This window comes from Zophobas morio, unplaced genomic scaffold, assembly GCF_036711695.1.
Source record: "Zophobas morio isolate AGI-343-1 ecotype UQ-CSIRO unplaced genomic scaffold, CSIRO_AGI_Zmor_V1 ptg000516l, whole genome shotgun sequence".
Taxonomy (NCBI): Eukaryota; Metazoa; Arthropoda; class Insecta; order Coleoptera; family Tenebrionidae; genus Zophobas; species Zophobas morio.
In genome coordinates this window covers 745-15,024 of record NW_026972619.1, presented here as the reverse complement: position 1 = coordinate 15,024, position 14,280 = coordinate 745, and the positions used below count along the sequence as shown (strand labels likewise).

The following is a 14,280-nucleotide window of genomic DNA, read 5'->3' as shown; positions in this document are numbered from 1 at the left end:
TAAGGTAAGATAAAAGATAAATAAAGGTAGCATACGGGACATGCTCAGTAACCAAGATTACTTCCTAATTGATAAGAACATTACTATTTTCTATAAGTTTTTACTCTATTGTTTCACCTTGGTTTCTCCAACCCTAACACAGGAACTAAAAGTGAATACAGAGATATTCTAAATTTTACGAATATTGCTTACCTCTGTATAAGCCTTGTTAAAAACTAAGACTTCGGTGTACTAGCTTATAACGAGCTAGAAAGCTTCACTTAGAGCCCTTGGCTACAAAGTTCATAAAAATGCATCAGATAGCCACTTGAAGTAGTTGCCCCAAGGCAGCTATGCTTACGAATAGATTTGAACACTGATCTTTCTGTAAAGAAGTAAGGTTATACCACTTAACCACTTAAGCAATTTGCTAATAAAGTTCTACTTTAGTAGAACACAAGAATGAACTAACAGTCTAGGGATGTTAGCTCAGTGAAATGCTCTACTAAAGTAGAACGGGAAAAAAAAGTAAAAACTAGTAGTTTTCCCCTTCACGGTCGGCCCTGGCAACCGAGTAGTTTACCACTCATCAGTTTTCCAGGACCGCGCCGCAGGGGCGGAATCAAGACTACATCGTAAGCTGCCTGAAAGGAGAAAACTACTAGTTTTCACTTTTTTTTCCCGTTCTACTTTAGTAGAACATTTTAGGTTGAACAAGAGTTTAAAGGGAGCAGAATTCAAACTTTATTGAGTATAAATCCCTCTTCTGCTCTTTAACTAGTGGCTGAAAGTTTTCCTTTTTTCTATTATTTTTAAAACTCTCAACTGTAAAAACTATTGAGTACTTAGCGTTTTCCTGGGGAAGAAACTTAGTTGAATTCTTTTGCTATAATTCACAAAAGTTTAGTCATGGCTTTCTTTATTTTCAACTTTTTTTTTTATAATAAGCACGTTTTATTTCATATTTTATGCTTTATTAACTTAATGTTTCTGTATGTTCACCTCTTTTTTTTTGGTAAATGAGAAGCACGCAGGAACCCGTTTGGTTAACTTAACGTCTTTACCTTTCTTGAGGTAAAAATAGTTTTATTTTAAGCGGCTTTAACTTTGCAACGGAGCTATCCCCTTTGGTAAGGCACAGTTACAGCTGTACATTACGCTATTAATCCCAGCTTACAAGAAAGCGAGAAGCTTTTGATTGACTCTTTACGCAGTCTTTTAAGATAAAAATTATGGCTTAGTTCTTTGTGGGCTATTAACATACGTTACAATAGTATAGGTATCGTAAAATAACTAAGCTATGAAGCAAAGAAAACGCAGCATCTAAATAATTGCAAATGCTTAAAAGTAATAATCAAAAGGCGCAAAAAAGAATAAACTTAACAGCTTATTACTTTAAAAAAAAGAACGCCAAACACAGTTACCTTCTTTATAATTCTTATCCAAGTTATTATGTTTCTTAAAATTACCAAAGAATATAATCTTGCGATAATTTTATATAAAAATTCCAATCACTATTTTTTTAAATTGTAATTTTTTTTTTTTAAGATCATTGATAGTGTAAATGTAGTTATTATATTTTCATAAAAAACACAAAAATATATTTTCTAGCAATAATATTATTATAATTTAGTTTTAAATCACTTTAATTTCTTTACACAGAAACTATTTTTAAAAATATAAAAAACTTTTATTTACTGTTTAGCTTTAAAAAATTCTCTTAGAGTAATAATAACTATTACAAATAACTTTTCTCAAAACTCTAATCTTCGCTTTTAAGAACTTTACACTTAAACTTTTTTTCAAAGTGTTTAATAACAGAAGGGATCACCTTTTCAACCGAAACGACATTCGCTCCGCTTAATTCATCTTTTAAGGAAGTAATTTTTTTTCCTTCAAGGCCGCAAGGGATTATATGCTGAAACCTTAAAATTTATAACTTTTAACAGATATAAATCGGATTAAAAAATTATATATATATTATATGACCTTAAATTAAAAAAATTAAAAAATATAAATTTTTATTGAAAGTAACTTTGTTTATAAATTATTTTCTATAAAACTTAATTAATTATTAAATTTTTTAGTACAACGGAATAATTTTGTGAGACAAAAAATAATCGTAACTTCATATTTACTTGATAGTATAATTGTATTAAATCTTTATTATAAATAAATTTAAATTTATTATAAACAAATCACGGCTTCGCGGACCACTCTTTAGTAAAATTAAAGAATAGAATGATTTTCTCTAAAATTTTTAAATTTAGCGAAAACTTTTGTTATAAATTATTCTGTTTTTTATTATTATCGTTATTTGTTACTATAATTCTCCTACGCTATCCAGGGCGGCAGTCTGCGAGGGTTGCAGAGTCGCATGCAAAAACTACGCACATATAAAAAGGATTTCTTTGAAAAAGATATTAAAAGTTATTCTACTTTTTCATTATTAATATATAATATATAAAATTAAAATTATAACTGCACGCATGTAGAAGTAATTGCGTAGTCAAAATACACTTTATAAAATTTTAGTACTATTTTTCTATTTTTTTCTATATAAAAAACTTTTATAATTATTATAATTCTATTTAAAAATATAATAGTAATGCTTACGTATTTATATATATCAATTATTATACTTTATAGAATAATAAAATTTAAAAACAAAACTATTAATACTAGTACACTTAATTAAGGTTTTTTTTAATTATCTTAAACAAGTATATTTAAATTTTTTTTGATATATTTTATTAAATATTGAATTATTAAAAAATTCCCTTTAAGTTTGAATCGTAAATAAACATATAAAATATAAAAAAGATATCTTTAAACAAAACAAAAAATGAAATTTGTATTAATAATTATAAAAAATTATAATGAAGCAAATCGTAAAAATTTTTTATTTATAATAAAAAAATAAATTAATGTTATGAATTGGTGTATCCGAATTAAACGGATCATCATTTTTTATTGATAAATACAAAAAAAAATTAATATAGAAATAAAGAATACTATAATAAAAAAGTTTAAATATATAATCGAAAGAAAAATTCTATAAAAAATATATAATATATTGTTTGTAATTTTTTATAAAAAAATATATTAAAATAATTTTTTTTATTGAAATTCTTATAAAAGCTAAAAAATTATCAAAAAATAACTAAAAATATATTCGGAATCCATAAAAGTAAAATTAATGAATATAATAACAATTAAAATTTTTTTAACAATATATATATATAATAAAAGTTAGCAAAAGTATACTTCTATACAGAGTTAGATTTTATTATAAATAAAAAAAAGCTTTAATAAATTAACATATTTTTATTTATACAAAAGTAGAATTTACAAATAATAGAAAAAAGGAAATTTTATATTAAAGTAAAAAAATACTTTTAGTGTAAAAGAAATTATTAAAGTACAAACAAATCTCTTTAAACTACTTAAAGAAACCAAGTGATCAATTTTTGTTATGAAAGTTTATATCAAAATTTTTTTTTCGTTCAGTAGCAAAAAATATTATAATAAAAAACTTTATGTTTAATAATCTTTCTGTAAAAAGTATTTAGTTTGTTTTTTTTAAAAAAATATATAAAAGTGGGCACACTAAAAAGTATAAGATATGACACGTCAGTCGAGCTGTTTCCCTTTTTTTGCTTATAAATACTTGAAGATAACAAATAGTTTTAAAAATCCGATTTAATATAATTGTGCCAAGTTGCTCGTCTTAATATATGCACGTAGCCTCGTTTTTCAAGCACGTGGAAAGAAGTTAGCTCGCCTTCGGCTTCATTTTTAACTTGATCGAAAATTTGCTGCTTCACAAGCGCTCAAGCAAAAAATACCAAATGTGAACCACGTGCACGCGGTAAACATTGCACGTGAGTACAGCACGGCATGACGTGCATTGCGTACGGTGCCACATGATTGATGACAGCGGAACGAAAAGTAAATTGCCAGTGTAAATAGTTATAGTTTACAAAAACAATATTTTTATATTTTTAAAAAAGTTCAAATACTTTGGGAAACAAAAATAATTAAAGCATGAAATAAATTTTTCCATTAAGTAAATAATACTACCTTACGGAAAATAAATAAAAATATAATACTATTTGGGCCTTCATAAATAATACTACAATCAATACATACAAAATACAGTATAAACCAATGAAGTATAATAAAAACATCCAACCAAAACTGATCCACGTCGACGTTCAACGCAAAGCCGTGTGATGTGATCCAATTGGAGAGCGCAATCCCAACAGACGCAATTTTCTTGGTGTCATCTATCCATACGCCTTATATATTTTTTTTAATGATTGGTATCAGTAAAAAAAAAAGAGGGAGTGCGGGTTCCATTATAAACTTTTTTTAGTTTTATATTAAAAATGCAACGCAGAAAATGTTACTTTTTTATACAAAACATAGATATGTATAATGCGAAGGAACGGTAATACAAAAGTGATACGCCTTCAGCTTTATTTTTTTGGGCTTGAAAAAAAATAAAAGAAAACAATGCTAACCGGATTTACCAGAGAAGTCGGTCAGCCTGTGTGTATTTTTTATTTTTTATAAATCGAGAAAAACACATTCTTGTAGGTGATTTAAATATATATATAATAGTAATTATAGTAATAATATTCTATTGATAACTCTAAAAGTCGTAAGCTGTCCACTGTAAAAGCACAGAAAGCGTGAAAGGCAGAGTATGGCACTCAAGTTAAACTTACCTTAAAAAGTACCAAATTAACAGTTGAACTCAATAACACGTGTTATATACAAAAGCGAACTTTCTAATTGTTTTCTAATATGAGTTTTATTTTATATAACAGTTTACAGGCTCGGAAAATGTTTATAAATTTAAATTTAAAAATTAAGAAAACAGTTTTCAATGGGACGTTAGTAAATTTATAAGAAATAATAATATAAGAAATTTATGTTCGTAATAGAAAATAAAATTGGTGAAAAAAGAAATTAACAGAGGCCCTACCACTTATATGTGCTAAAAGTTATTAAACAATATCATTATAGATGTATATAAAATATATTAGAGGAAAGTATCAAATATTCATTAAAAAAAAATTTAAAAAAAAATATTTTAGAAAACATTCACAAATTTTTGTTTTTTAAAAAAATTTTTTTTTAAATTTAAGTTAAGCCTTTTTTAAATTTAAAATAAAAACCCAAGAACTTCGCTAGATAAAAATGTTGAAGAAACCATAAAAAAGATTAAATTACCACTAGAATGCAAATCGACTATGTTTAAACTTAACTATGAAGCTTATTAATTCAAAAAATTATACAACAAAAAATGCGCCGTAATAAATAAAAGTAACACTTAAAAAAGTATTAGACTATGGCACTTTAATAATTTTATAAGCAAACTATTAGAATTTAATAATTTAGTTAATAAAAATTAATTTATTAATTAACCATGGGATTATAAAAAAAGCGAAGAAACAAAGATCAGACACCCCTTTTCATAAAGTATAATGATTTAAATATAAAGGGCACTGCCTAGCAAGAAGCCTCTGTTTTTTTTACTTTAAAAAAATTAAAATTATTAACTTGAATCTAAAAATATAGGATAAAGTTTTTAATAAGTTAATTTCAGTAATCTTTAGTAACTATTAAAAAGGTATAAATTATAACAATTTTTATAAATGATTATATAAGAAAAAAGGAACTAAACGCACGTGACAAGCAAAATGATGGATTCGCTTTTATATATACAACGCACAGACACAAGTAACGTGCGTACCGGGATGTTCTGTCCTCCTTGATTCAACATTAAAATCTTTGCACGTGTCAATAACGACTTGCTCGATCGCATTGACGTACCACTTCACGTTCTTCTATAGAAAATAATATATTAAACTAAATCTTTTTAAGATAAATATTATTAGTAAAAAGTAAGAAACGATTAATTATATAACTATTAATACTGTGAGGGAAAATATAAATAATATAATAGGAACTAAAAGGAATCAAAATTAGAGTTTATATAAAATTAATATATAATAAGCTCGTAAAATATATTTTTAACAAAGAAAAAATTATACCTTAAAAAAACTTAAATCCAGTATTGGATAGCAAATTAACTGACCAGGCCCGTGAAAAGTTATGCCACCGCCCCGATTTGTCTAAAAGTAAAACGTATAAAACAAAGTAAAGTTATTAATAAAAAATTACTTTCTAAAATTAATAATCTAAGGATTACATAAAAATTAAGTAAAAAGATAATTTCTTAAACAAAAGATTTTATTAAATTTTTAAAGCTAGAAAGGAATTTCCTATTTAGTTGCACTGATGCAATTAGAGAGTATCAAATCCTTTACGGTTGTAGCAGTAAAAAATAATAAAAGCTTACTCTTAATTTACATAAGCTAATGTGAAAAATAGAGGATCAAAACTCCACCTTAAAATAAGTTTCCTATGATAAATTTTATATTATTTTGGAAATTTTCTTGCACTATTTTCCTTTTACAAACAGCATAAATTCAAAATAAATTATAAATTTTGTTATAAAACGCATTATTTATTTCTTTAATGAATTGATAAAATGAACGTTTAACTACAAATATTTAATAAAATTTTATAATATTTTATTATATATAACATTTCATATATACAAATCAAACTTTGTAATAGCAAGCTCCGAGTTTCTTGAGCCGCTGCGCGTCTGAAATATTATAAATACCTTTCCTTCCGATAGTGTAAGTCGGCGGATGCTGAAGGAAAATCAAGGTGTGACAAGTTTCCTTGTTTATCTATATAAAAGTGAAATCATATTTGTGAATAAGTATAAGAATATATTTATTATACTAAAGCTTTAACTATCCTCTCTTGAAGAGAAAGCGCTTCACAATAGTCTACTAGTGAAAAAATTTTGTTTTTTACCTAAAAAGGAGTAAAAGCTTTAAAAACTATGACATAACAAACAAATAAAAAATGTACTTTTATGAATTGGCACATTGACACAGTATAGTGAAGGCTTAGGCTTATATGTTAGAGTTGCGAAAAACCCTAATAACTATACGTGCATTGATAAAAGAAAAAGTAGTTCACCAAGTTAATATTAAAACTTTTTAAGAAAAATAGAACCCTAATCCTTCAAAATAGAAAGATATGTTACTCTAGAAGGTGGATAATTCGTTAATTTATAAGGACGATTATAACTCATACAGAAAAAAAATGTTATCTTATAAAGAACTATAGCGCCTAAATAAATAAGTTATTCAAATTTATATACTTCGTTCCTCACTGATCGAGAAGCACCCAAATTTAATTTAATTTAAAATTTTTAAACTTAAAACTCTATTATTAAAAACTCTACAAAAGTAAATAAATTTTATTTTTCGAAACTTTAAAAACTCCGAGCGATGAAAACTAACTTAACTATATACAAAGCATATGAGCTTGCTCTACGTACTTTAAAATTTTTTCTAAGCTCTTGGAGTAGGTTTTACCGCTCTTTGCCTCTAGACTTAATAGATTATTTATTTGCAAATCTTATATACACAATTTTTTTAACATTGTTTTCCGCAAGCATATATTATACCAACTTCGGGGAGGACCATGTATTTATATCTAAAAAGCCCTAGCGTTCAAATTTGGCCGATATTCTTTACGAACATTTAAAAGGGGTTTATGAAAATACAGCAAAACTATTTTTTACTATTGACAAACTTTTGTTTTCTTTGTAAGCTTTTCTTTTATTTTGATTATTCTTTATTTTCTCGTGCTTGGTGAATAATAACTTTTAAATTCAAATTAAAACGATTTTTAGTTAGTCATGGTTGTCATTGATATTTTCTAAGCAATTCTTTTGAAAGCGGTGACGCAGTGCTACAAATTGTTCTTGTTTAACTATATAAGTACTTAATTGAAAAAAAAAAAAGAGCTCTTAGGCAATTTTAACTATTTAAGTATATTTGACTTTTAGTTATTTAAACAGTAACTTATATGTGGAAGGAGAAAGACGAAATATTAGATTAAAGACTGCCTCAACGTTTAAGATATAAAACAATGATTTTTAGGTTAACTTTAGATTAAGCCACCCTAGTCAGTCTATCAAAGTTTAAAGCAACTTTCAAAGTACAACCTAACCGCAGTAACTATGGATTAGAAATACTAAAAAAAAAAACCCGGTTTTTATTTTGCTGTGCTGAGCGTTATATAAAATGAATTTTCTTAATTATAAGCCCAAACCTTTAAACAATTTAAAAATTTGCGGTGGAGTACTTGTAGCTTTAACAGATTAACAATTGTTAAAAGTAGGAACTAAATCTTTTGGGAGAGCGCTTCGAAAATTAGAACATACTTATTCTCTTTATATATATACATCCTACCACTAAATAGAATGTTGAGGCTTAAAACCTTCAATAAGATGGAAGTTACTAAAGAGCAGTCGATTAACAAAAGGGAGATTCATACAATTTTTAAATATACTTATCAAAACCTCATATATAATATTTATAGTAAAATGTAACCAGTGTAGTCTATCTAATAAAGCTCTTAACATGAAAAAAATTAGTTTTCCAAACTTTTACAAACCATAAAAAGGTAACAAAGAAGTTCTAGACCAAGAAAAGCGGTTTTTATAAACTATAAATTCAATATAATAAATAAAAGATCAAGCAACCTTAATTATTTTCTTTTTATAAAAACTATCATTTTATTGTAATAAAAATTTTCAAAATGGAATGACTTTTGAGCTTCCGAATAGACGACTTAAAGCGAGGCCGACGCCGAAGGTAGCTCCTCCAAGAGCGCCTGAAAGTGCCATGGCCCGGAAGCCAGCAGTCGCCTTGAACATAAGGCCGGTAGCAATGGCAGCAGCAAATGTATTCACATTGCTGGTACTCCCCGTAATCTTCTCAATGGTAGTTTCGTTAAGAGAAAGCAGTAAAGCCAAAACCTACAAAATTCACAATAGTAACAATAAAAATATTGGGTTACTTTACTATTTAAAATTAAATAAAAGGTATATATTTAAATAGGGTAAAAAATTTAAATTTCAATGTACGTTAGGATTTTACTATATTCCTATTATTGATTCTCTATTTCTTAATTATTCAATAATTATGTTTTTAGAAAGTTTAGTTAAACTTTTTAACTATAATTTTTATTTTAATATATTAAAAATATATTTTTCCATATGCGTTACTTAAGTTTAATCTTTTAAAATAAATTTTATTTCTGTTTATATTACAATAACCTAAATATTCTAGTCTATTACTTTAATTTACTTTGCTCCTTCTATTAGTAAACGAATACACAACGTTCTATATTTTATATGAAACTATACTCTGAAAGTAAAAAATATTATAAAAATATAAATTTTGAAAATTACTGTTATTAAAACCACAAAAAGTAAGACTTATAATAGTTTTTGGCTGTAAACTATAGAAAATAAAAAATTAATAAAAGTTGGTAAAATATATATCTAGAAAAAAACTAAAAGTACAGCGCCGTAGTTTCCTAAGAAGGCGGCTCTTCGGCCAATAGAATTCAAAACGGTGTTAATAAAAATACGTTTTGAGGCGCCTCGCGAAGAAAAAAGCCCTTCGCCCAAACCCCACGTACCCCCGAGGGCGCTTCCTGAACCATATAAAAAAAGAGTATTTGGTAAATATAAACAATTTTTATTTCAAATAAAGAACTTTACGTCAGAATTTTTTTAAATGGTAAATAAAAAAAAATTAGAAAGGTTAAAGAAATATTAATAATCCAAATGAAAATCTTTAACTAATATTATAAGTTATAATAAAATTAAACATAAAGGGGGAAAAAATAGAAGCATATAGAGCTCAACCAGCGAAAGAAAACCAAAATAAAATTAAGAAAAAGTGAGCAATAAAAATCATCCAAAAATAAAAAAAAAATTAATAAATAACTAAAAACTCGGAGTAAAAACAAAAAGTAACCAGTTAAAAAAGATATGCCAGTCCAAGCCGATATTTTTGAATCAATTGATCTACGTTTGTTAACTTCTTCTGGAAATAAAAACAGATCGGCTTCGTTTTCAACAGCAATTGTTTTTAAGTCTATCCCTAAAAGGCCACCACTTGGAGTAAATACTAAAAAAAAATTCAGATGTATATCGTTGAGGGTACTATAGCAAGTACTTACATAATAATATAAAAAAGTAAACTTAAAAAAGATGTACAAGGGATATTATCTAACTCCTCCGGTGTCAATTCTTGTGGGGGACTTTCAGTATATTCCTCATGGTTGTTGTGAAAAAACATAATTTGAGTCCCAAATATTCTAAAAGTAATTATTATAAAATAAAACAAAAAATTGAGTGACCTCCTTTATACGAGAACAAAAGTTAACTACTTTTTAATTACAATAACATAGCAGCAACAAAGTTTATAAAAACGAGAATGTATAAAATTAAAAATAATTAAAATATAATATAATATAAGAAAAACCTTTTTAAAAGAATAAGGACCTTATATACATATACTGCTCAAATATTCAGCAACTCCGCCGCAAGACAAGATTTAAAAAAGTTACACTTTTGAATAAGCCCCTTTTTGCCCACGTGACTTGGTTGGCTTAGTTCAGTTTTTTTTAATGGCATTTGCTATGCCCTACTTAATGACAATGCAGCTTGTTGTATAATATCAGTAGAATTTTTTATTTAAAAATTATTATATCTTGTAATTAATTTTAATCCACTTTCAATAGTCTTTACGGGGGCTCAGAAGTAACATTGAACCTGCGCTGTTAATAACTGCTTCTAGTCATGCGAATTAAAATTATTTTTTGATAAGTTCAACTTTAATTAATTAAATTTAGGTATATGTAATATTATATGTAAAACTTATTTATGTGTTACCTTAACTAAAATACTTGTTTAGTAGAAAGAGTAGGAAATAAAGATTTTAATGTTACTTGCAAAACGTTGCTTATAGTTAAGAACTGGAAAATTATCAAGGTTATGGTTATAATTTATTTTTACATAAGCACATTTATAAGGGTATAATTAGTAATCTTCAAAAGAAATATGTTTCAGTGATTGTGTGTATGCCATTTTTGTTTAAACGTTAACCGTGTTTGGGAGAACATTCCTTTGGCCCTTTAAATAACATTTTTAAACTACTATTATTTTAATAACACTGGCTTTGTTATACGTTATGGGGTTTTTCTATCATTACGGAAATTAACGCATCAAATTTATCATTATAACACAGCATATATACTAGTATATTTTGTGGTTTTAATTAGGCAGTTTACGACCTTAGGATTTTAAAACAGTATGTCGAAGCGTATTTAACTGTGTTAATGCTATATTTTTAAAAATATATATATGAATGAACTAAATAAGAAATCATGAAAAGCAATAGAAAAAAAATCTAAAAGTCATTATTGAGTTAGTAAAGTAAAATAGTACTTTGCGCGAACTCACAGGGCACCAACAATGATTCACAATAGGATAGCCTAAAATGCTTGAAATCGTTGTGTTGTTTAATATGATAATATGCTGAAGCTGCGGAAGTCGGACAAATAACTTGCAAGCAAAGCTCAAGTTGTTCGTCTTTAATAAATAGACATTTTTATAAGCTTTTTGACATAATAGTATATGTGGTAAACGCACAGAAATTGTTCACATAAAAACTACTAAGGGCTTGTTGCGTTGTTCAGAGAGTCAGTTTTTTGCACAGCATAAAAATTAAAGTTCCCTATACGTGATTCCATTAAAAAAGTTTTTTCGTTATTGCATTACTAATAACATGCCAAAGACAAATCTTAAGTCGAGCTTAGTAACATAAAGCTGAATAAATGATAATGGCTTAGATAACTGTTTCGTTGGTACAGAAAACATTTAAAACATGTAGGGTTTTAAGATCGTTTAACTTGAGATGAGCAAGCTTCCTCCCCAGTAACGTAAAATATTCTTTTAGGGGTAAAATAAACTGTAACGAAACGTTGATACAACGAAAATCTCTGAAGACTGAAAGCCTAAATAACAAGCGCAGGATGATAAAGAACTAAAAAGAAACAAGCTGGATTAAAAATGAGAGAAAACATTCGAATATAAAGATAATAAACAAAATTTGGGCGTATGTTTATCATTTACAGATGGTACGATCGGGTCAAAAGAGTACGATACGAGTTTGGTCTAAATAAAATTAAATTTCCGATCCTCTCTTTTTACGCATAAATCGAACATGAATTCGCCACTAACGAAGAGCCATAGGAATTTTAAAAACGTTAACTATATCATATCTGTTTATAAGCGCCTTAACAAAATTATTAAGTAGAGCCAAATAAGCAGCATATACTGAAAAATGATAGGGACTATTAACCTAAAAAGAGGTTTATATAGGCAAAAAAGATCAAAATTTTGCGGAGACCTTCCTTTAAGTTTCTTTTTGTGATTAAAAAAGAACAAACCCCCAAATCTTTTAAATAATCCAGTAAAATTACTTAAAACTTTCGGACTAATCAATAATATTAACCTAAAGATAGATTTCTTTAAATTTACTGGAACATTAATAGCATAACAATATATTATTGTTTTTTAACGTTAAGTTTTTCTCCAAGGTGGACAATACATAGTATTATATATTTTTATAGGGGAAAACTCAATCTATACTTACTACATTTTGTTTTAGTACAACCAACATGTTATTTTTTTACAACTAAACAGTGAGAGAGTTATAATTATAGATTGTTTTAGACAAGGGCCTCTCTTCGCCTGTTATTATGAGTGTAAGTTTCAAAAAAACGGATATATATGTCGGACAAACTAGATCGTTTTATACATATAGCAAAGTGTGCTACATCCCTCATTACGGTGAATAGTTGTCTAGAATTTTACAACAAGGATTGAGACTTTAAATTTCTATACTGAAAAAATCTGCCGGTTTTGTTATTATTAGGGCTGGTCGGTTTTTTGAAAAAAATATTAATTCTGTTTGTCACCTCTAGCAACGTAAGCACTTATTTCAGTTATTTGTATAATAGTCGACGGACATTACTATATTAAAGAATCTTAAGGACTTACTAATTAAAGCGGAGTAGAAAGCTTTTTAAATAACTGATTTTAGGTAAAAGTCAGCATTCTCTACAACCAGTTTTGATAGTAAAAGTGTCATATTAAAGGTTGAGTCTTATATAAGATCCCAGAGGTAACGCTCTCCTCAGCTTGATAAGATTCGGGCTATAGTCTGAGGTTTATGGCTAGAAGCAGTACTTGTAGAGAATAATATATATTTTTTTCTCTGCCATGTCTATATAAGGCATTAATGCTGATCCAAAATATTTTGAAGGTAAAACAAATGGCTTTAATACAAAAGAATAATTTTTATTGGCACAAATAGCAGGATAGTTCTCCATCATTCACTCAGCGGTCGTTTTAAGATGCGTGCTTTCTTGTTAGGGAGTTAGTAACTGACACTCTCTATTAGCCTTTAAACTCTAAAGACCGACATACGCCCTACTAGACTTGAGGTGTTGCCGGCTGTGGTCATGAAATACCACACCGCCACCACGATACTACGAAGACAGTTTGGCGATTAGTTGATTAGATCGTCACAGTCAGTTGGAGACAAAGTAGTGCCTCATGTCGGAAACTGGCGATAACGACCGCGTACGAAGACACTACGACCAGCTCTTACGTCAACAATAGTGATCTATCAGCCTCCTATTAAAAGTTGGCAAAGTAGCTAAAACCGCTTGAAAACGCAAGCAAGTCCTGTCGGAGTTCAACCTGACTTTCAGAAGGGTAATCACACACGCAGCAACTCCTCCTTCTGTGGGAGCAGAGGGCCCGTGCCTTTAATTTAAAGAAAACAACAAGAACAGTTTTTTTAAATGTCTAAAAAGAATTTGGCACTACTACCTACACCATTAATTGCGGGTCATAGCTCTTCTATATTCTTCGATGCGCTTAATTTGTACCTAATAGATAACAGCTTTAATGCACGTGGGAGTGATGAACACTCGCCATCAGAACCACGAGGGGCCCTAGGACCTCTCCTATCCTTTTGTACTTAATGTGCGCAAACACCTCACAGGGTAGAACACCCAGCACACTCTGATTGCCTTAAACGCAGAAAGTTATTGGTCTTACGACGCCAGTATCTGCATTGCTATCTCATCATACTTGCCAACTGGTGTGATCGTTGGAAAATTACTATTAATGCAGAATAATCAAAAGTGTGTAGTACCGCCACTCCCAGTGGCCTCTAAAGGCGAGGATATATGCCTTGGTTTCCCAGGACGAAACTTTTGGTGTTTAATCGACTTTTAGTTAACATGGTGGCCGCACGTAAACTTTGT

The 14,280-nt window shown here is 28.1% G+C and overlaps 1 protein-coding gene across 1 annotated transcript; it reads right to left on the bottom strand.

Moving 5' to 3' along the window:
• Positions 1–295: 295 nt before the first annotated feature.
• On the bottom strand, positions 296–10,476 carry LOC135121172 (octanoyltransferase-like). The gene is made up of 11 exons (XM_064045480.1): positions 10,422–10,476; positions 10,154–10,254; positions 9,912–10,064; positions 9,452–9,585; positions 8,693–8,902; positions 6,624–6,752; positions 6,045–6,125; positions 5,744–5,837; positions 4,175–4,280; positions 1,811–1,904; positions 296–364 (listed from the first exon to the last, which is right to left on the bottom strand). Exons 2-11 carry the CDS (start codon positions 10,233–10,235, stop codon positions 296–298), a joined length of 1,152 nt encoding a protein of 383 aa, XP_063901550.1. The 5' UTR covers positions 10,236–10,254; positions 10,422–10,476.
• Positions 10,477–14,280: the final 3,804 nt, after the last annotated feature.

Bases quoted from the DNA above. Each gene is read 5' to 3' on its own strand.
- LOC135121172 (XM_064045480.1), bottom strand. From the start codon at position 10,235: ATGTTTTTTCACAACAACCATGAGGAATATACTGAAAGTCCCCCACAA. The intron at 9,586-9,911 runs GTTACTTTTTGT...TATATGGTTCAG, and splicing joins TGGCATATCTTTTTTAACTG to GAAGCGCCCTCGGGGGTACG. The intron at 6,753-8,692 runs GTCATTCCATTT...ACTTTTATATAG, and splicing joins GTCTATTCGGAAGCTCAAAA to ATAAACAAGGAAACTTGTCA.